Source organism: Parasteatoda tepidariorum, chromosome 7 (genome assembly GCF_982258835.1).
Source record: "Parasteatoda tepidariorum strain Cologne lab strain chromosome 7, Ptep-v5.0, whole genome shotgun sequence".
Classification (NCBI taxonomy): Eukaryota; Metazoa; Arthropoda; class Arachnida; order Araneae; family Theridiidae; genus Parasteatoda; species Parasteatoda tepidariorum.
In genome coordinates, this window is record NC_141761.1 from 107,361,070 (window position 1) to 107,383,609 (window position 22,540).

General features: G+C 30.3%; 1 protein-coding gene across 2 annotated transcripts in view; it reads right to left on the reverse strand.

Moving 5' to 3' along the window:
* The window catches only part of Hacl (2-hydroxyacyl-CoA lyase), a 35,815-nt gene that overhangs the window by 12,535 nt on the left and 740 nt on the right, over window positions 1–22,540 (reverse strand). For both annotated transcript variants that reach the window (XM_087168458.1, XM_087168459.1), the window contains exons 2-11: window positions 19,217–19,321; window positions 18,744–18,784; window positions 17,362–17,442; window positions 15,721–15,793; window positions 12,648–12,725; window positions 12,276–12,483; window positions 11,646–11,781; window positions 3,299–3,404; window positions 3,126–3,209; window positions 2,147–2,245 (exon numbers count right to left, since the gene is read on the reverse strand). In XM_087168458.1, coding sequence (XP_087024584.1) covers window positions 2,147–2,245; window positions 3,126–3,209; window positions 3,299–3,404; window positions 11,646–11,781; window positions 12,276–12,483; window positions 12,648–12,725; window positions 15,721–15,793; window positions 17,362–17,442; window positions 18,744–18,784; window positions 19,217–19,321 — 1,011 coding nt within the window. The remainder of the gene's footprint in view (window positions 1–2,146; window positions 2,246–3,125; window positions 3,210–3,298; window positions 3,405–11,645; window positions 11,782–12,275; window positions 12,484–12,647; window positions 12,726–15,720; window positions 15,794–17,361; window positions 17,443–18,743; window positions 18,785–19,216; window positions 19,322–22,540) is intronic.

The following is a 22,540-nucleotide window of genomic DNA, read 5'->3' on the forward strand; positions in this document are numbered from 1 at the left end:
TGATAAAATAACTAGTTTCTGACAAAGAACGCTTTTCTTGATTATATTAGCTATTATAAAATAATCAAGACATTTTTATGGTTCGATATCAGAGGGTGGAAATTAAGCCTGTAATTGAGAATATCTTGCAAAATGCAACAGAGTTGCACATGAGAGTGCAATAATCCCACAATAGACGCACATGTCCCGCTTCAGTAAATGCACATGCAGACTCGCAAGTATTTCATCAAGCATGTAAAATGATTGGTACTTTCATACGCTACGGACCGACAGTACGCCGAAATAGATTGTTGAATGAATTGTGAAAACGTTGAATAGAACAAAGTGAAAAGCACACTTTTGCATAACACGTGGCGAAATTCGACAAGGCAAAAAAAATCTCATTTCCAGAAAGGGAAAATCAAGCACTTTTTAAAACCACCGAATGAAAAAAGAACCTTCAAGGGCTTTTAAAAAACGAAAATCAAAAATAAGCACCTTTAAGCACTTTTTAAAAATGCTATGCATCATGTTAATACATATTATTAAATTAATTTATTTATGGGTATATTATAAAGCGGTTTTAAGTTTTAACAAAAACAAGTTTTAACTCCAAGATACATTATCTGGCCAAAAGTATCCAGACACCCGGTTGTTATGGTGATCGAAACATAATGGTGTGGGGTGTTTCTAGTGGTTTGGCCTGTGTCCATTAGTTCCTGTGGTTGGAAACATGAAGTCTGAGATGTGTACGGTCATTCTTGCCAATGCTGCCCTCCCAACTCAATGGCACTATTTCGGGGAAGGCCCATTTCTTTTCCAGCAGGATAACTGCTCCATTCACTCATCGAGGCTTGCACAGACGTTGTTTGACGAAATGAGTGTTCAAAAACTGGACTGGCCTTCTCAGAGCCCCGATCTAAATCCCATAGAACACCCTAGAGACGAATTAGAGCACAGTTTACATAGACAGCCAAATCGACCCTCCTCACTGCAAGCACTCACTTCATCTGTGATGGAAGTCAATTCCTATCAAGGGTCTGTTTAGAAGAAATTTGGGTCCGTTAATGGACCCTTCACAAAATATCTTTTCATAAAAACGGACCCTTCACAAAATAATTTATCTTTTAATCGGACCCTTCACAAATTTATTCTTATTGATATCAAATGATAATATTTTTTTTGCAAATAAATAATTTATCAATTGAAAAGGTTTTTAGCAATTTTTGCAATAACAGGACCCTATTCGCACAAATTTACAAAAGCAGGACCCTGGTTGAAAGAATGTGACTTAACGCTAATTTTATATTCACAAATTATGAGTAGTTTTTTCACAATTTCACAAAAACATGACCTTTCACAAAATCCCTGGACAGATCCATGCCTATCAAAAACTGGTGAAAAGTCTTCTCAGACGTGTGCAGGCTGCAAAAGGGAGACTGACATCATATTAATGTGTGCGCCTCAGGATGCTCTAGGTCCAAACCACCGAGTGTCCGGACACTTTTGACCAGATAGTACATACTATTTTTTTATTACAATTCACTCCACAAGTTATATATTATGTATATATATATAACGTACATATATATATTATATATTACGTATATATACTTACGTATATATATTATATAAGCATAGCCAAATTATTCAATAAAAAATAACACCTTTTAAGCACTTTTCAAGCACTCAAAAAATATTTTTAAGCTCTTTAAAAAAATACCATAATTAGGCAGGGTTGGAAAGTTTTTTACAATTGACGGTTTTATCTTGTTTTAACCGTCATGTCAAAAAAAAACTATCGGCATTGTTTTTGACAATTGTCAAAAATCATGAAATTTTGAATCGAATGGCATCTTTATACTCTACGGACTGACAATATGCCAAAATAGATTGGAGTTAAATTAATTATGAAAACGTTGAATAAAACAATGTCAATGTGAATAGTTTTTTTTCCGTATAATTCATAGCGAAAATCAGCATGGTAAAGAAAAAATCTCATTTTGAAAAAAGGGAAAATGAATCACTTTTTAAAAACACCCAATGAAAATAACACCTTTAAGGGTTTTTAAAAAACGAAAATAAGCACCTTTGAACATTTTTTACAAACGCTACGCACCCTGTATTAATTATAATGTATTAATAACTACAACAGAAAATTATTTACTTTTATTGTTGTGATATTTTTCTGCTTCTTCTCCTCTAAGTTATTCAGCCAGTCTTTAGATGAAAATACCCAGTTATCTTTTTTAAGTTCATCATTCAACTGAAATTGGACAATTCTTTAAGTTCTTTTTCCTTTTATATAAATATAGAAGAAAAAAGAATGAAAGGAATACAAATTGTGAGATTCAATAAAAAAGAATAAATGAGATAATAAATAAGGCATATGAAAACTCAAATAGTAAAGGATTTTCATTGCAATTTATTAAGTTTTTATTTTTTCATTTTCAAAAATGTCACAAAGAACAATAAGATTTATATTTGGCAATATGTAATCGCTCTCATGCTAATTTTGATGCACATCTACTCTAATGCTAGCTTATAAAATAAAGAAATAGGATCTCCATGAGGGAAAAATATATTTTCGGTAACGATGGATAAAGAGTCAATACTTAAAGCAAAAGAGCTGAAAAATAATAATGACAAAGCACTTAAATTAAATTTGCAAAACCTTCAGAACAAATGGCGATTTCGAAGGGAAAAAAATCATGTTAAAACTATAATATAAAATGTTTCTATCAGCACTACAAGTTTCATCTCTAAAGTTGTATTTCAGCCGACAGTATATGGACAAACAGATCTTTGTTTTACTACAAGTTTAGATAATAATTCTTTAACAAACTATCAAATCATAATTTTTGTTTAATTCCATGAAACTCCACACGTTTTTTCACATCTTAGCAATTTCATGTTTCTGAGTCTTATAGTGCATAAAATAGCATATTTTTACTGTAATCGTGATTTTGGTAAAATTCACCCACCATTCTAAATTATTTTTCTGCAACAGCACAAAAAGTTGTATCTAATTAAAACTGTATACCATAATACTTTGTACCTGAACAATAAAACTGTAAACTATATAACTGCATACTATAATGCTTTGTATCTGTACTATAAAACTGTATAGGTACTATAATTTTTACCTGTTGAACGATCGATCCAATATCTCCACAAACAGCAACAGATGACTGCACGCTATTGTGAAGCTCTTCCATGTGGACATCTACCTGAATGGACAAAGTTCATTAGGATGAAAAAACATCCATTAAAAGAAGAAAAAAAAATTCCACAAAGCCTGATTTAAATACTTCTTTACCTGCAATATTTTAACATTCTTGTTGAATCGGGGTGGTTTTCCAAAATGAAGAATCCAATTTAGCCTTGCTCCTAAAAGCAAAATTACTTCAGCTTCAGACAAGGCTCTGCAAATAAATAAAGATTTTAGATTGTGAATAACTAAAAAGACAAAAATGATATTAACCCAGGGTGCGTAGCCAAATCTTTCAACAAAAAATAAGCACCTTTCAAGCATTCAAAATTATCTTTAAGCCCTATATACATTAACAAAATGTAAAATAATTTCCAAAGACTTTACATGATCATGATAAAATAGCCAGTTTCTGACAAACAACTCTTTTCTTGATTATATTAGCAGGGGTCTGTCCAGATATTAGGTGAAAGGTCCGTTTTTCGTGAAATTGTGAAGAAATTACTCACATTCTTTCAACCAGGATCCGCTTTTATGAATTTGTGCAAATAGGGTCCGGTTATTGCAAAAAACTTTCTCAAGGAGTTTTTAAATCGTAAATAGATACAAGATTATGCTGAGCACTGTAAAATTATAATAAAAAAAATTTAATTTTCAAAAATAAACAGCAATTGCTGCTTCTAAATTAGAGATGCAACACACAAATATTTGGTATTTAGCCTATACTGCTGAACGCAGAATATTCATTTCGGACGAATAATGGAAGAATCGTCTGCGGAAGACAAAACTTAATTCGTTTACATCCATCTTTCTTGTTTTCTGATCTGAGAAGGATTTATTCGATTAACAAAACAATAATGAAGATAAACACATTTGTGAAAGGTCCGATTAAAAGAAAAATCATTTTGTGAAGGATCCGTTTTTAAGTTAAAATATTTTGTGAAGGGTCCGTTAACGGACTCAAATTTCTTCTAAACAGACCCCTGATTAGCCATTAAAAAATGATCGAGAGATTTTTCGGTTTGATATCAGAGAGTGGAAAATGAAGCCTTGAATTGAGAATATCTTGCAAAAGGCAGCAGAGTAGCACATGAGAGAGCAATAATCTTACTGAATCCAGCTCAGCAGACGCACATATGGACTCCCAAGTATTTCATCAAACATGTAAAATGATTGGAGCTTTCATACCCTATGGACAGATGGTATGCCAAAATAGATTGTGGTTGAAGGAATTGTGAAAATGTTGAATAGAACAATGTGAAAAGCATGCTTTTGCATAATACGTAGTGAAAATCGACATGATAAAGAAAAAAATCTCATTTTCAAAAAGGGAAAATTAAACATTTTTAAAAGCATCCAATGAAAAAAGGGCTTTTAAAAAACGGAAATCTTAAAATAATCTTTAAGTACTTTTTAAAATTTACACACTATGTAATATTATACCACTTAAGGCAGGAGAACTTTTTTTATAAAGTTGGGCATTTGTAATAAGATTGTATATTTATAGATTTGATTTTAGATATAATTTTTTGACATCATGTAATATCATTGCCTCGAAGAAAGAAATGACCAATAGCTAGGCATAAGAACTTCCTCAGTTATTTAAAACAAATTCAGTATGATACGTCGAAAACATTTGTATTACAGACTAATCAGGAAATAAAAGATTTACATGTGGGAAGTCAATTATGTAAGTGAGCAGTTTTTAAAATTTGAGATAAACTGAATTCAAATAATATATTTCTCTTTTAAATGTTTTTTGAGCGTTCAAAAATTTACATAATTTAAGCAAAGTTGTCTTGTGGGAACTTGCATTCAGAGAAAAAATTTCATAGTTCTTTTAAATTCTTAATTGATTATTATTTATAAGTTATTATATTATGAAACATGCTATTTACTAGTTCAAAAATAGTAAAGTGTACTTCCAAGTATTAAGTAAAAACTTATTACAATATCCGAAATAATTTAAGAAATAAGTTCAAAAGTATTTAAAAAATAATTAATTCGAACATGTAATATTATATAAATTGTTAACTTGCCATTATTATGCAAATTAGTCAATGTTTGAGAGTAGTAAAAGTCATTATAATTTTTATAATCACTTCTAATCACAATGAAATCTTTAAACATCATTAAAATATTGATTTATATATGCAATAAAATGGAATGATAATAGGAATAAGTAATATACATTAGTTTAGGTTTGCACAACTTTTTGAGAGAAGGGCTTCTCTTACAGCAGGTACGTTAACGCCACATGCATATTTAGTCATGTTAGCGGCAAATATGATAATTTTTGTATAAACATTAGTGTTCAAAGCACTATATATTTTTTTCAGTAAACTTAATGGAATATTCGTATATATATATGTAAAAAGATGCAGTCGGACCGAGCAGGGAAACAGACACAGGATTTTAATGAAATCAGATGTATTTTATTTAGATCATGTTCTTATGGAAGACCAGCGAATAGATGTTAACTCCATTCAGGATCAGTCTTTCTGGTAGGGAAAATCTTGCAAATAATCCAAAAATGTCTCTATTTAGAGAAATCTTAGAAATTACTATTGGTTAATGAACTTGCTCGAGTGATTCCCACGGCTTAAAAGGGAAAAAAGATCTTTATTTAAATTTATGCATAGTTGGGCCAAAAATAGATTTAGAAACAGGATGTAGCTTTTAAAAGTGTGAGAAAGTATTTCGATTTGAATAATTAATTAGTAATCAAGTAGGAGTTGTTTTATAGCAAAGAAACTAACATAAAAAGATTAATAGAAGCTTTTTATGTTACGTATATATATATCTTTATATATATATTTCGTCTGTTCGTGTGTATGTCACTGAACTCCTCCTAAACGGCTGGACTGATTTAAATGAAATTTTCTGTGTACCTTCAGAAGGATTCGAGAATGGTTTAGATTCACAATAGAACATTCTGCCACAAACCGTTATAACGGTATCAGCGAAAATCGAAATGGAATTTTCTGATTGGTTAAAAGTTAGCCATTGTTTTAAATTTCGCTGTACACGAATAAGTTTTCAAATATCTTGTAGATAACAACAGTGATATTTTCTATCTTATAGCTCTATTCTTTTAGAAAAGTAAATTACATATACTTTAATATTTAATCATAATTCGGTTCTTTATTTCAGGTGAGCACAAGCACGTAAAATCAACGAGAATAAGTTTCGTAATTATTGGTCGTATCACGGATTTAGTATTGTGAAAACTGTTTAATAAAAATCAAGGCAAAAGCAAATTTTATTCATCTTGCACGCTTTTAATAATTATTTATATTTAGTATGCAATTTTAGCTCAATTTAGTATGCAATTTTTCCTTGCTGACAGTTGTCATTTGAAAACTATTAGATTGTTTATTATTACAAAGTTTGCGAATTCACATTCATTCTAATTATTTCATTTAAAAAATAGGAGTAGACTATATTTGAGGGTGCCCCTTGATTCTCACCAAGTTGTGATAGCGGTTGATCTCCAAGCTGGCCGATGTTGAATCCCAATCATGATTCTGATTCGTTTAAATTTCAGCGTTATTTTTAAATGTTCAACGGTATATGTAATTTCAGAAGTCCGTTAGTTCTATGTTGGATACCGGCTGGTTAGGTTACTTTTGCTTCTGATCAATAGGATCGAAGGTATGTGGGCAGTCAAAAAAAAGGACTTTAGGAAAAAATGTCACCTCCATTCCGATACCACAGACGCCATTTTCAATTCGCATTTCGCCGAATTTAAGTGGCGATGGAGGAACACAGATTCTATTCATGATAAATTTAGACAGTATCTAACTGCTATTAGAGAATTCTGTGCACCTAAAACTGAGGAAATTCAATCTTAATGAATAAGTGAGATGTTTTTCTTTTCCTTTTCTTTCTGTGCTTACTCCATTAATTTTTATTTCGATTCAAAAAGCATTTTATTGGGTTTATTAATTTTGCTTACATTGGGTTCATTGCAAGTTTATAAAGTTTTATAAATGTCTTGCTGAAATTTTCCAATGTATTATTAAAATATCATTATGTTTTGGCAGCCATTCCTGTTACCGCGGTGTTCCGCGCAAACAGGAATGGTGATAAACATAAGTTACCAATTTCGTCAAGGGGCACCCACAAGTATATATTTACCAAAAATAGATTTTTGTTTTAAATTTTATCATTATTATATTTCTTATTTAATTTATTTCATTTTTATTGCTTTTTTATTATTTAAAATAAATACGTGAATTTTCGAATTAGCAAACTTGCGACCACTGTCAACTTCTATATTTCTATTTGTTTGAAAGAGAATATTTGCAAAAATATGCCGCCTAAACGAATCGCTCTTAGTCGATCAACATCTCAAGCACGCAAGAAGAGAACTAACCGTGTTTTAGAAAAATCGAAGCAACGGGAAGAAAGACTTGAAACTAATCGAGAACACAATGCTTTAGCCCGTTCCTTAGAAACGTCTAAGAAACAGGAAAGAAGACTGTTAACAAATCAACTACGCACTACTTAAGCCTGTTCCTTGGAAACATCAGAGCAACGGGAAAGAAGACTGTTAACAAATCAACTACGCACTTATCAAGCCCGTTCGTCGGAAACATCAGAGCAACGGGATGCAAGAATAAAAATCAATCAAGAACGCACTTCGCTATTCAGACGCTGCCAATACTCTGATTTGAATCTCAGTGCATTTCACTATGATCCGACAACCAACTATAGTCTTTCACCCAAGCGTCATCATCGGAAAAATGGATCAATTATGTATGTTTTGTAGTGCTCTCAAATTTAAGAATGAAACAGCTGGAATTTGCTGTTCTGGAGGCAAAGTGAAACAACCAGATTTAACGTCGCCAGCCGAGCCATTATCAACGTTGTTATCGGGTCAAGCAAATCAATAGAAACTTTTCTTGGCGAATATAGGTCAGTACATTCGTGTTTCCAAATGACTTCATTCGGTGCTGCTACAATTATCGGTGCGCATATGGACAGCTAGAGTTATTTATTACATTCACATGCAATCCTGCTTGAGCTAAAATTAAAGAGCTTTAGCAACTTAGGCAAACATCATCGGATCTTCATGATGCATTATCACACGTGAGTTAAAACAAATATTAAGCTCTAAACTTGGTTTTATTGCGAAAAGTCATGTTTTTAGAGAGACACGGTGTTTGATGCATTCTATTGAACGGCAGAAAAAGAGAATTGCCACATGATTTGGCTTATTGAAAAACTCACACCAGGACAAATTGGTCAGCTCATATCAGCAGAAATATTCATGACGACATTGATCCAGAATTATTTCAAATCATCATCCAAAATATGTTTCATGGTCGGTGTGCATCACCATACATGTCTGTTTGAAAATGCACTAACGATATCCTAGAGAATTAACTGTTGAGACTATCACTGGTTTTTTCACCATTAAATAAAATTCTCTATTCAAATCATAATCACAAATCTCATTTACACACTTAAATACAAAATTTAAATTCAAACTGAAAGCTTTGCAATGCACGCAGGGTACAGCTAGTATATATATATATATATATATATATATATATATATATATATATATACTACACTACCGGTCAAAAGCTTAGACTCACTCTTGAATTTTTAAAAATAGACAAATAACAATTAAAACTGACTTCATTTAAACCGAAAATTACATTAAATTAACTTTATTTTAAGAAATGTAGGTACGCTTATATGGTAAGAACTATAATTTTATGCATAACTTATGAATTTCGTCAAATCTTGGATTCTTCGAAATATCCTCCTTTAGCCTTTATCACAGCAGCACATATTTTTGGCATTCTTTCTATTAGTTTTTGTAATGTTCTAGCTGATATCTGGTTCCAGCAACTAAGTAAAGGTTCCCAAAGCTTGTTTTGATTGGTACATCTCATTTTTGTAACATTTCTATCGAGTTCATCCCACAATAGCTCAATAGGATTAATATCAGCAGATTGAGGGAGCCAATCCATGTATTTCTGCACTTTTTTCTTTTCTTTTGATGCAATGTTGTTTCTACACAATTTTGATTAATGTTTTGGATCGTTATCTTGCTGAAAAACAAATCCTTGACCAACGATTGTCTGTCCACATGGAAAAGCGTAATGCTGCAATATTCTGGGATAATATTTTTTATCCATAATACCCTCTATTCTTGCAAGATCTCCAACTTTATCACCGGCAAAACATCCCCAAATCGTGACTGAACCTTCACCATGCTTCACAGTTGGTAGTAAACATTGACTTGTCATACGTTCACTAACTAAACGACGGATATACTGCCTTCGTTTGCTTCCAAACGATTCAAATTTTGATTTGTCCGTAAACAAAACCTTTGACCACTGTTCTAAAGTTCTCCCATTGCAGTCGTTTTACTTTATTCTGTTTTTTCAAAAGAGGTTTTCTTACAGCTACACAACCCTTTAAACCATAGTCACGAAGTTGACGCTGTACAGTAGATACTGACACAACTTTCTGCCGAGTAGCATTCAATTCCTCACGGATTTCTGGTGCTATTCGAGTCCTCTGCCGATTGCTTTGAATGTGGATAAACTTATCTTCATGTTTTGACGTTATTCTAGGTCTTCCTGATCCCTGGCGGCTCTTATTTTGGCCAGTTTTCTTCCTTTGCAAAGTTCTGACAACAGTGGTCTGAGGAACATTAGTTCTAGAGGCAATCTGTCTACTTGAATAGCCTTCTGCATGAAGTGCAATAATAACTGTACATGTTTCTACACTTATTTCTCGATTTTGACCCATATTTCTGTAATAAATTGCATAAAAAAATTTTTTTTTTTTTTTAATAGATAACAGTTATTCTGGCTAATTAAGGCTATTATATCAACACTTAAAATTTGTCATGCACATGAACATAACTTATAATTAACCCCATAAAAGAAGATGAAATGTAAATTGTTTATAAAATAAGAATTAATAAAAATTTTTAAATAAATTGCACTTGTTTTAGAATAGGTACTTACATGCACTTTCGTTCATTCCGTTATCAACTACAGAATAGATATAAAATGAAAAAATAATAAACAGTTTTAAAAGAAAACAGAGTTTTGAGATGTTTGTTTATGATTATATTTGATAAATTGTACGTTTAAGTCAGAAACATTTAACTATTTTTGAAACTTTTTTGAAATAAATACAAGTGAGTCTAAACTTTTGACCGGTAGTGTATATATATATATATATATATATATATATATATATATATATATATATATATATATAAGCTTATAGAATGAAAGTGCAAAAATATATGCATTTCATAGAGTAATATAAATTTGAATTAAATATTTTAATTAAAGAAAATTTATAATACTTTAAACCAAAACCACATTGAAAGAAATTTTTTAATGCGTTCAGAAGCTAGTGTGGGCCGCAGGATATGCATCCTTACATTAGTTATTGCAATTGTAATTCAAAAACTTCATATGTTCAACTCAAAATATTGTATGACATCACAAAGTAATAAATACAGTACATAAATGGAACTTGTCTCTCCAATGAGCAAGCTTAACTGCTTGGCATAAAGCCAAGTTTTAAAACTATTTTTGATAATATGAGAAAATCAATTTTTTTAAATTCTTTTTATTGAATGTTTCGAGAATTATTAGTAGTCTCACTTTGGTTAATATATTCACATTTGCTAGTGAACTTGATTCATAAAATTAAGGTTATGCTAAATAAAAAGTCAATCAATTAGGGTTCCATAGACAAAAAGAATTGGAAACTGCTGCTCTATGCAATACTGTGAAAATAAAAGGGAAACTAATAAAATAAGTCTACATATAAGTATTGATAAAGAGCAGTTTTGGAGAGAAAAGAAAAACTTTTTAACTAGTATTAATAAATTAAAAGGGTGATTACAGGAGCATAGATGCCAATATAGGAGAAATAAAGTAACAGAGATTTTACTAGCGGTATTATTTATGCTACCCATAAAGTTTTGATACATCATGCATAATCATGTAAGTCAAAAAAAAAAAAAAAGAAAGAAATTCAAAATTGGAAACACTAACATTTAGCAAAGTAAAAAAAAAGGTATATAAATCCTAATCTGAAAAAGATTAATAAAAACCATTATTGATTTACAACCATTTTTTTTCAAAACCATTATTTATAATTATTTAAACTATTAAAACTCAACATCAGTACTGGCAATAACACCATCTGTTGAGGGATAAAAGAAGTACTTCTGTCATCAGCAGTTATATTATAGCAATTAATATTTTTTTTTCTTCAATAAATACAGAGAAATTTGAGAATATATGGGTAAACAGGAGATAGTCGTAAAATACAGGAGTCTTTGTTAAAAACAGGAGATTTAAATTTGTTGATTTAAAAAACATGCTTACAGGAAATCCAAATTAGAATTGAAAAGGACAATTACATGTAATCTGTCAAAAAAAAAGTGAAGCTATGTATTTACTTTGATCTAGCAGGAGACATGCAGAGGGGGCTGCTGTCTGGGACAACCCCCTTTCCCATAGGTGATGGTAAGAATGGAAGTCTATGATTCTCAACAAGCTCTTGAATTTGACTTTCAGCTCGACTATAAGATGCACCTGAGAAAGAATATATAGTTATCAAAGGAAAATATAGCTATTTTTCATCTGAAACTTTTGATTTTTTTTTTTTTTTTGTAAGATTTTGTGAGCAAAAACATAACATAATGAGAATTAATAAAAAATAACAGAATGAGAATTAGATTAGAAAACATCAAAAATATGTAACAGAATGAGAATCGAAACAAGGAAAAGTTTCACTAAAAAGTGGTTACAATTACTGTTATTGACATACTGTTACTGAATTACTGTTTTTGACAATCTAAGACTGGTTATTTTCCAGGTATGATATAGGAATTTTCCAGGATTTTTGTAAAAATTTGACCTTCCCTGACTATTTCCTGCTTTTTAGAGTAAAATAAAAGTCCCTTATAATTCCAGGTCTTCCCTGTACTCTTTGACCCGTGGGAGATCAAGGTTATGGACTAGTAACTCAGTCATATGATTGTGGAGAGGGTGGTATAAATTGAAACTGACACAGAAGACATATTTACCTTTCCCTATAACAACAAGGGGTCGTTTTGTTGATTTCAATATATTGGCCATGTCTCGTATACTGGAGGGAGATGCCAAGGAAATAGGTGGATCGGGACAAGGTAGAGGATACTCTATTTCATCTGAGACAGCTTCTTGAGATATGATATCACCAGTTATATCAATGTAGCAAGCACCTGGCCGACCATAGATACTCTCTCTTACAGCCTGAAAGATATTGGATGCGATAAATAAAAATTTATATAAATATATGATTATGAAGCAACTATTGATTAATTTTGAAAGTAGCATTCGGAAAAGGGTAATTTATTGTCCTCCCAAGTGAATCAGTTAATAATAACAATAAAATATGAGTATTCAGATAAACATACTTTTTCAACATGAAATGGAATGAGAGATACATCTGCAGGTCGACAAGAATATTTACTGTATAATCGGCACGCCTCCACCTAAAAATGAAGAAAAAATTAGTTTGGATAAACTTAAATTGTTAATCTCTACAAAACTTAACAATTAAACTTTTATGGTTTATTCATGTTTACATTAAGTTTTTGAACCTGCTTAAAACATTAGTTTCTCTTTTTTGAGCATGAATGCACTCCAAAAAATTCTTTTATGAGAAAAAAAAAGATATTGAGCATTTCTGAATCAAACTCTACAATAATTTCTCAATAAGAATGTAAAGTAATTGTTTCATTTCATTTTGAGAAAAAAATATGTTTGTTAAAAATGGAATTTTCTTTTTGCATATTTAAATAACGTTTTTGGTTACCTTCTACACATTGTTTTTAAAAATTATACGGTTCATACAAAAAAAAAGGACTTTTCAAGGGAAAATATTATTAGTTCAAGGCAATTTTTCGATAATTTTTTAGAAAGGTTTAAATATGCGCTTATCACAATTTTTTAAATTCACATCATTTTTAAGTATACAGCTTATTTTTTTTTATTTTATAACCATTGTTGAATTCTGGTTTTGAGTTTATGACTACCAGTGTTCAACTCCATAACCTTGTAATTTTAAAACCAATGCAGAAAAAGGGGAACTCCTGGGTCAAGTATTGGGAGAAATTAGTTTTGTGCAGGACTTTTTGATGGAACTAACCTACATTTGCGTAACATGGAGAGGAAATTCACACAAAACTCCCATGGTTAGCCTGACGGCAAAGGGACTCCAACCCAAGTATAAAACAAATTAACTATGTTTAAAACGAATAAAACATTAGTCTCTATAATTATCATTAAAGTCATGGAATCAGTGGAACAAAAAATTAGTATTACAAACATATTTCTTAATATTTAAAAATAAATAGAATGAGACCCAAAATATCTATTTTAAATTAAAAAAAAGGTAAAAGTTTTAACTTGTGAGGAAGTAAAGGTGAAATAGTTGCAACAGTGAAAGATATAGAAAAACAAGATTCAAATAAAGAGAAAGTATAAATAAGTTTAGAAGCAAATAAGTCCAACAGGTTAATTTACCAAATAAATGTTAAATGATTTTTTTTCTTCCTAAATGTTCGTTGAAATTGGCAATTTGCCTTTTCTTATGCTATAACCTAACCTAAATCTGATCCCTCAATAGTGACCTAAACTTTTAAATAGTCCCTTTTTATTTAAATTCGAAAAGTAATGAATTTCTAAAATATGGTTAGAAAGTCAAAAAGTTCATGAACATTGAAATTTTACATAGTTTTTAGATCTTTTGGTTATTTTTTCATTCTTAAGTTTTTTCCCCCCTTATTGACAAAAATGCATTTAAATCAACAGAAGAAATTAGCTGAAATGTTGATTTGAGCAGTTAGGCATAATTTTCAGAGCTTTTCTAACTCTGCAATTCTTGCTAAAATGTGTAGGAGCTTAATTGGTATCTTACAGAATTTCCGATTTAATATTTCCATGCCTGGCTGGTCATATAAGGGTAAAAAAAAATACATGCTTGATCTGATCAGAATTTTTACCTGTCCCCAGGAAAGTTGGGCAATATACATTCCAAGAAATACATTTTTTGAATCCTTGCACAAAATGGTGTTGAAAAACTATGCCAATTAAGAGTCACAAATTAATATTTAAGACAGTAAAAAAATGAAGTGCAGAAAAAAGAAATCAATTATACTTGAGACCAAAAAAAGAAGGAAAAAAAAAGAAAAAAGGAGGTATTAAAATCATCAAAATTCAGTTTATTTGTCTAGTGTGACTGGAATGTGTTTGCCTTTTGCTACAAACTGCATTTAGAATTTATCTTCAAACAAACTGATTTTATTTTATTCTAATTTCCTCTTTGCTCTTACAGATTTAAATAAAAATTGCACGGATTTTTGAAACTTTTTTATTCTGTCTCTGTCAAATATTAAATTGAAACGCCAAATTTTTTTTTTTCATTTTAAACCCTTCAAAAAATATACATTAAGGTAATTAATCACAGAGCAGTACGTAAATTTACTCTACCAAGACAATTAAATAGCCAGTTAAACTTACATCACCTTAAAAGCCAGTTAAACTGATGTAACTTAAAAAGACAATTAAACTAAAAAGTTACTTGACATTTTAGTGAAAGATAGTTTTAGGGTGCACATTGGGCTTATTGGAATTCATTACTGAACACTCTATCAATTCATTTTACCATGTCACATAAAAAACATTTCAACTGATGTCCCTTAACTCACTTAAAGAGCCAGATTAACAAAAATGTCACATAACAATCACTTAACAAAGCCAGTTCAAATAAAATATCACATCACAGACAATTAAAAAGCTAGTTCAGGGGTATGTCTAGGGTTTTTTGAGAAGTACCTATTTTGTGAAAATTTAGACATAATTTGTGAAAAGATAAAAATTATATTAAGAGATCAACACAAAAATACGGATTTATCGTTTCCTACGGGATACAAAGATAAAATTTTAAGAAAAAATATTTTGTGAAACTAACATTTTTCTTGAAGTTGAATTAGTGAAGGTACCGCTAAAGAGTAGTAAATTCGACCTGGGCAGACCCCTGTAATTATGTCCCAAAATTTAAATGATAGTTTATTTTAGATTACTTTATGGGGTTTCTATTTTATAGGGCTACTAAGCTCTTCTTTAGCTCTCTATGCCCCCTTTAATAAAAAGATACTGGTTAAGACAATTAATGTGTTAGAAGCTGTTATGGCTCAGGAGATAGAACATTTGCCTTTCAATGAGGTGAACTGGGTTCAAATCCCAGTGATGACTGGTAGATTCAAATTCCGTATCTGGCTTGCACTGACCACAGTGATGACTAAAATATCTTCAGCGGTAAACGGATCATAGGTTAGAGTCCCCTTGCCGTCAGGCTAAACTGTGGAAGGTTTTTGTGTAATGCAAATACGGGTTAGTTCTTCAAATATCTCCCAGTACTTGATTTTCACCAAAATCGAGTCGGCTGTTCAACAACGGTTATAAAATAAAATAAATTTGCTAGACCTGAGGAAACTCTTGGAAACCACCAAGTCCTTCATGATCTCGATCTGTAGAGCCTCCTAGCACAATCATAGGCCTAAAAATAGAAAAGAGATAAGTAATTGGTAGACCTCTACATTTGAGTATTTAAGGAACTAAGAACAAAGGTTAAAGTGGGATGTATATATTTACTATCTCGAATAGGATGATTAAAATATAGGTTTCTCCCAATTTTTTACACAAAAATGGAAAATTTATTCTACCGAACTATTCTATAGAGGGGAGTCCAATTTTTTTTCAGAAGAGGGGGGCAAAAACAAATATTTGTGCCGGTGTTCGATTAAATTATTCGTAAGAGGATGCCATACCGTGGAAGAAAATTTTCATAGCAAATTCTCTTTCTCCTTCATTACAAATTTAAAAGAAGGAAAAAGTAAGTTCAGGTAAACCTAGAGTTTGTCATAAAGTTTTAATTGCTGAAAAAAATACTTCAAATATTAAAATGCAAACAATTCGGAGGCATTCAAGTAACACATATGCATATTTTTGTCAATTTTGAATACTCTCTACCCACCCTGTCAACAAAACCAAACAATTAACAAACACCTTACATGCTTAAGTAAGAGATTTGGAATACTCCTTGTTTCTTGTTTTGATTTTGACTATTAATATAACAAACTAAAGCAATTTTGCGCAAAAAAAATTGCATTTTAAGAAAATTCCCAGTAGAATATTCTTCAGGAATCTTTTGTCGTTTTCTCCCATGTTCTAAGATCTTGACTTCTGAAAACCTTCAAGATCTCTTTCTTTCTCTTTGTATTGTAATTTTTTTCTTCATTTTGGAAAAAAATTTTCTTTTCAAAAAAAACATTTTTTTTTAAGGTTTTGTGTGGACTTTGCTATTACTTCACCTCTCCCTTTGCTGGAAAAAACAAGCAAATCAAGAACCCCTTTAACCTGTTTGGTGCTTATGTAATATTTGAGCAACCACTTTTAAGAAAGTAATTTTATAAAATTGTAACTATAAGAGTTTGGTGTTTTCTCTAATAAATGTGTTTTGGGAGTATTTTGTTGCTCTTAATTCCTATCCATTTACTCAAACCTGATGTCTATATTCAACTTTTATAGGGGGAAAAAAGAAACTTGGTCAGAAATAGTTTGTCTAAAGTAAGAACTCCCCATGCCATTCATCTGAACCCGAGGCGGTGACTATGATAAAGAGGTATAACCACTTCAAAAGAAAGGGAATCTTTTTCTTCAGTCTATTGTGTTAGTCCTAGAGTGAAGAGATGGTATCCTCCCTGAAATGCACTAATTTTGTTTCCATAGCAACAGACAGCTTCAGATTTTGTGGCGGGGGGAGTTCTTACTGTAGACAAACTATATATTCTTAAAGGTTTGGATTTACTATCATAGAAATAAAACCTGCATGTATCCATAATACTAAAATTATCACAAAGAAAAATAAATTAAAAGCTTTGTCCCAAATAAAAAATATTCAATTTCCATCTTGTAAAATTTCTATCTTCATAGGATAAAAAAGAAAATTTTGATTACACTAAGAAGAGTTGGCTAAATTAAGTAGAGCGATGTGCATTTTATTTAGAGAGAAGACAAAACTGCTTAAGTAATGAAAAGAATATTTTTAAATAAAAAACAACATACCATCCATTCACTTGAGCATTTGCCATACCGCCTAATGCATGTATTAATCCTGGTCCAGGGACAACAACACAAAGTCCAGGTCTTCAATACATGGAATATAGAATATATTGTTTATGCACACAAACAGAATAAAACTTTTCACTCAACATGTAGTATAATAGTATCACAAAATAAAATTATTCACACGACAAAATGAATTCAAAATATCTATTCTAAGCTCTGTTCATAATCATATGTGGTCCCCATTGAGACAACTATACTCTTTGTAATATTTGCCTCAACATTATATGATTCCCTCCCAGCTGAACATACTCAAAACAAATAACGCTGTAGTAAATGAAATAGTTTAATAGAAATATCATCCTTAAATACCCCATAGGTTGCACTTTGAGTGGTTACCATTTTTTAAAAGACGAAAATAAGAAACAAAATTCACTGTATTTTCCCAGTTTGCAAACAAAAAAAATCAAAATTCCCTGCATTTTCCCAATTTTTAAAGAAAAATTCAAAATTCCCTACATTTCCCCTATTATTTTAGGTGATATTTAAATCCCTTGTATTTTCCAAGTTTTTCCCTATTCTCTCAGCTGAGTGGCAACCCTCATATTATTGTGAGAGCTGATAAATTTCATTTGGGTAATGAAATTTTGAAAGTAATATAAATTAATTTTTAAAAAAAATTGTGATATATCACAAAATATTAATATTTCTTAACCTAATTAATTATTAATATTTCTTAACGATATATCTTCCAGGACCAGTCACTTAACAATCCTGGCAATAATCTTTCTTTAATACGAGTCGTGTGTTCTTTAATCATTTTAAAAGAAGTAAATGGAAACATTTAAGGAAAAGATAAAGAAAGATCACAACTATGGGTGCCATTCTAATAATATTTCAAAGACAGTTAAATTCTTCCCTCAAATATTTTAATTAAAATAATTAAAGAAAGTATTTAGAAATAGTTTTTTTTCTTTTTCTTTTCTGTAAATGAACTGAAATTTTCGAAAAATAAACACTAAATTATGTTACAGTCAATAATTGATATAATAAAGAAACCTCCGGTTGTGAAATTTTGAAACATATATCTTAATTAGGATTTCATTATGAATTTTAATCATTTTTTTAAACATAAACAACATTGAAAGACAATTATTTATTTTGACTTAAAAATTTTTTTGGGTCCAGCTAAAATAATAATGTAGAACTTAGCCCAAATTTAGATTTTTACCAATCAGACTACAATGAATAAAGATTTAATAAAATTTTATAAAAAATAGTAATAATTAAATTTTAAATAAAATTTAAAAACAGAATTAACACAAAATTTTGAATACAATAATAAAAAAATTTAAAATATGTTATGATTTTTAAAAATTTACCTCTTTGTTAAATACCCTACAGCACCAGCAGCATATGATGCCTATAACAAATTTAGAAAATGTCAGAATTCATCAACATTAGTATTTTACTATCTTTAAAGCAATCTTTCATAACACATCACATTACCAACAAAACATAATGATGACAATATAATCATCCGACGGACAAACAGTCGTTTTTAAAGGTAAAAAGTTAAAGGTTTAGAAACACCAACTCTTATATCAATTGAGTTTCACTTTTGCCAGATAAAACACTCATTTCAAGACAACAAAAAAACTTAATTCTAAGTATAATATTAATGTATTATTATTAATGGATGTCCCATAAAAAATTTGCTAAAATTGTTATGGAAAATTTACATATCTATAGAGATCAATTTCATAATTCTTTAGAGCTTCAAGATTAAGGACTGCGCAGATTCACTGCAAAATAATGCAGTTGTTAATAATATAAATAATGCAAGTCTACTTACAGCTTGCTCATTTCTCATCCCTATATATTTGATACCAACTTCTTGCAAAGCCGTAGCAACTTCTACTATTGGTATCCCAACGACACCAAATGCATACTTGATACCCTGAAAATATAGAATTATTCTAATTATACCAATCAAACAATATAGACATTTTAAGTAATTGCTTTAAAAAAATGCATTCTAATTTTGTTGAGTACAGTGATTTATAATGAAACTGAAAAAAAAAAATTTATAAATAAGCATTATAAGATAACATAATAAATAGAACCAGTGAAGTTAACAGAGCTTTCATGTTGGTCTATAACTAGTTTTGACTATATTATTCTAGAATTTAAAAAAAAAAAAAAAACTCTTGCCAATCTTGCTTATGATTCGCAAGAGTTTGTATTTTGAACTCTTGAATAAATCCAAGTTTGTTCAGATTGTATTGAATGCAGAACTCAATTTAAAATGACTAGAATCAGCATAAACTAATACTGACACTGAAACAAAATTGAGAAAAGGATGTATCGTTGGTTAATGAAACACATGGTTATCTAAGAAGATAAAACACTTTAAAAGACAAAATTGGCATTATAGAGTAATGTATAATGATATATTATGCTAAAAAGATCAATTAACCAATTTAAAACTTAGCCTCAAGTAAAAAAAATAATAATAATTTTAAGAAATGTAGCATATCTGTCAATGTAATACATTTGTTTAATTTTTAAAAGTTTTATAAACTTAATAAAGAACTACATACAAAAATAGTTCTCGCTGAATTGAATATAAGATCTAAAATATGCTGTGTTTTCTTCCTTCGTATTTTCCTTGTATAGAAATAGATAAGTTAAGTTCAGCCAATAAAATTGATCTAATATAATCCACGGAGAAACTTGGCATTAAGAGCTAATCATCTTTAATATCTCAGTATTTAGACACTAAATTAAATTTTAACTTTCTTTTGTGTCCCTTAATAAACTGTACTTCAATGATATTGAAATGGCTATTATCTGCATGAAAGAAAAACATACACATCAAATATATAAATACACAATACATAGACATTATATATATATTTAAGTGCAGCCTGGTTGGTAAGGCTTTGATCCCTGCCGGCCGAAGATTCCTTGTGCAATAAATGGTGACTGGTGCACATTAAATCTGTCAGGTCACAAAGTCCTCCATGCTCCCTTAAGAAAATCAATACCTCTGGGAATTCTAAAGTGGAGATTGATTTTTTTCTGCTCAAGTCAAAATTACAATCTGTGGATGAATGCATGTATGAATGGGTCCACCCTATAAAGTCGTATTCTTGGCTCCACCGAAAAACAAGAAATGCTCCCTCTGCCTTAAATTTGCTTGGTATCAAAAAGCAGGCTTGCTGGCATTGGCAATAGAAAAGTCTTCCACGAAGGCAAAATTTCTCCCAATACTCGATCCAGGAGTTCCCTTGTCTTCTGGATTGGGTTAAAAATTACAAGACTATGGAGTTGAACATTAGTAGTCGTAAACTCATAAAATTGGGTTGGCTGTTCAACGATGATTATAAAATAAAAAGTGGCATTAAAAACAACTACAACACATATGTAAGCTTCCTCTAGGTGAATATTAAAAATAATTGTTTATAAAATCATTGTTTACATAACCATAACTAAATTACGAAAAAATCAGAGTACAACACTACATTTCAAGAACTACTATTAAAGAAATGAAATTTCTTTATTATTTAGGAATTTAGGTTTATACATCGTCACAAAGAAGCTTTAAAAAAAGGCTCGTAAATTACATATAGGGGAGAGTGGCTCACCTTGGGACACTTTTTTACTCTCTTTTTTTAAATTTTTAATATTGTCAAATTTTTAATATTGTTAAAAAATTTTTATTATTGTTAAATTTTTAATATTGTAATAATTTATTGTCAAAACTTCACCTGGTATTCTTGTAACATTTGAAATCATTTTTACTAGGTTTTGATTTTGTATCTGTCTTAGAAAACATTTTAAAAAATGTTTAGTAACTTTGTTATTTGTCCCAAGGTGTATCTCTTAGTGGGACACCTTGGAACAGTCAAACAGATGTGAAATGTAAAGTAGAAATTTTCGAAAAATAGTATAACTAAATAAATTTACATTTTCTAATTTTGTAACTAAAGCTTTATTTTGTTAGTTTCAAGTTTTCATATGCAAATCCAATTGTTCAGAATCAAATACCAAACCTAAAGAATGTTTAGTGCTTTACTCCACTTCTTAAGTTTTATCAAAATGTCATTTGAATCTATCTATGATTTGTCATCTTTTTCGGGATAAATAAATGTTGAAGATTGATTCACTCTTCTCAAAAATGATTCACTCATCTCCATCAACTCTTTCAACGAAACCTACAAAAGCAACAACAGTTCTTTGACCAGCAAAATCTCCAGCATATTATCTTGTTTCACCACTTTTTTCCTTAACGTTAAATATTTTGTTGTCTCTTGCACTGTTCATTTCATCTAAGCAGCAAGCATCATCATCACTGTTATCATTACACAGATCAGCCATTACTGGTTTTCTTCCAGATGTATTCCCCACCTATTCTGAGAGCATTAAATCCTCATCTTACAGCTGAAACTGTTTAAACACTTTTTTTGCCTTTTCTATACACACATTGTTTTTGTTTTCCTGGGAGTTCTTTTTATTCTTAATAGCATCTTCAAGTGCCTTTTCTTGAGATGCGTCTACATAAATTGCTGATCTTCTCCTATTTTGACCTCGGTCACTTTCTTTTCGAGGTGCAGCAATAGACGACCCTGTAAATTTGAAATGTATTTAAAGTTAGAATTTGGCTGCTCTCTTTTTTTAAAGGAAATAATATGGCGGTTCAGAGTGGTTTTATTAATAATGTAGAATTCAGCAGCTTTTCAATAAGGCATTTCTCCTGATAAAACATTTGCAGAAGCTTTTTCAACAAGCAAGAACTGATGCATTATTTTTATACTCTTGGCTTCTACTTCTTGCCATTAGTAAAGTCAAAATAAGTTCCTAAAATAAGAAATAATAACTATTAATTAACACAGATTATATAAATGAAAAAATATTTTGCTTGTACAATATCTCTTTGTTAAAAATTTATTTCTAATAAGGATTAATTATGTATATCTAGTGTCCCAATGTAGGCCACCTCCATCTGGCCCATGGTGCACTATTTACTTAATATGAAATTTTAAAATATCATACTTTTAGATTTAACATTAGAATAATTAAATTTACTAACTTCTAACTGGAAAGCTTTATACTTCATTATAATACCCTTTATTAAAAATAATTTCATTAAAATTTCTTTCTACTACTAATTAAA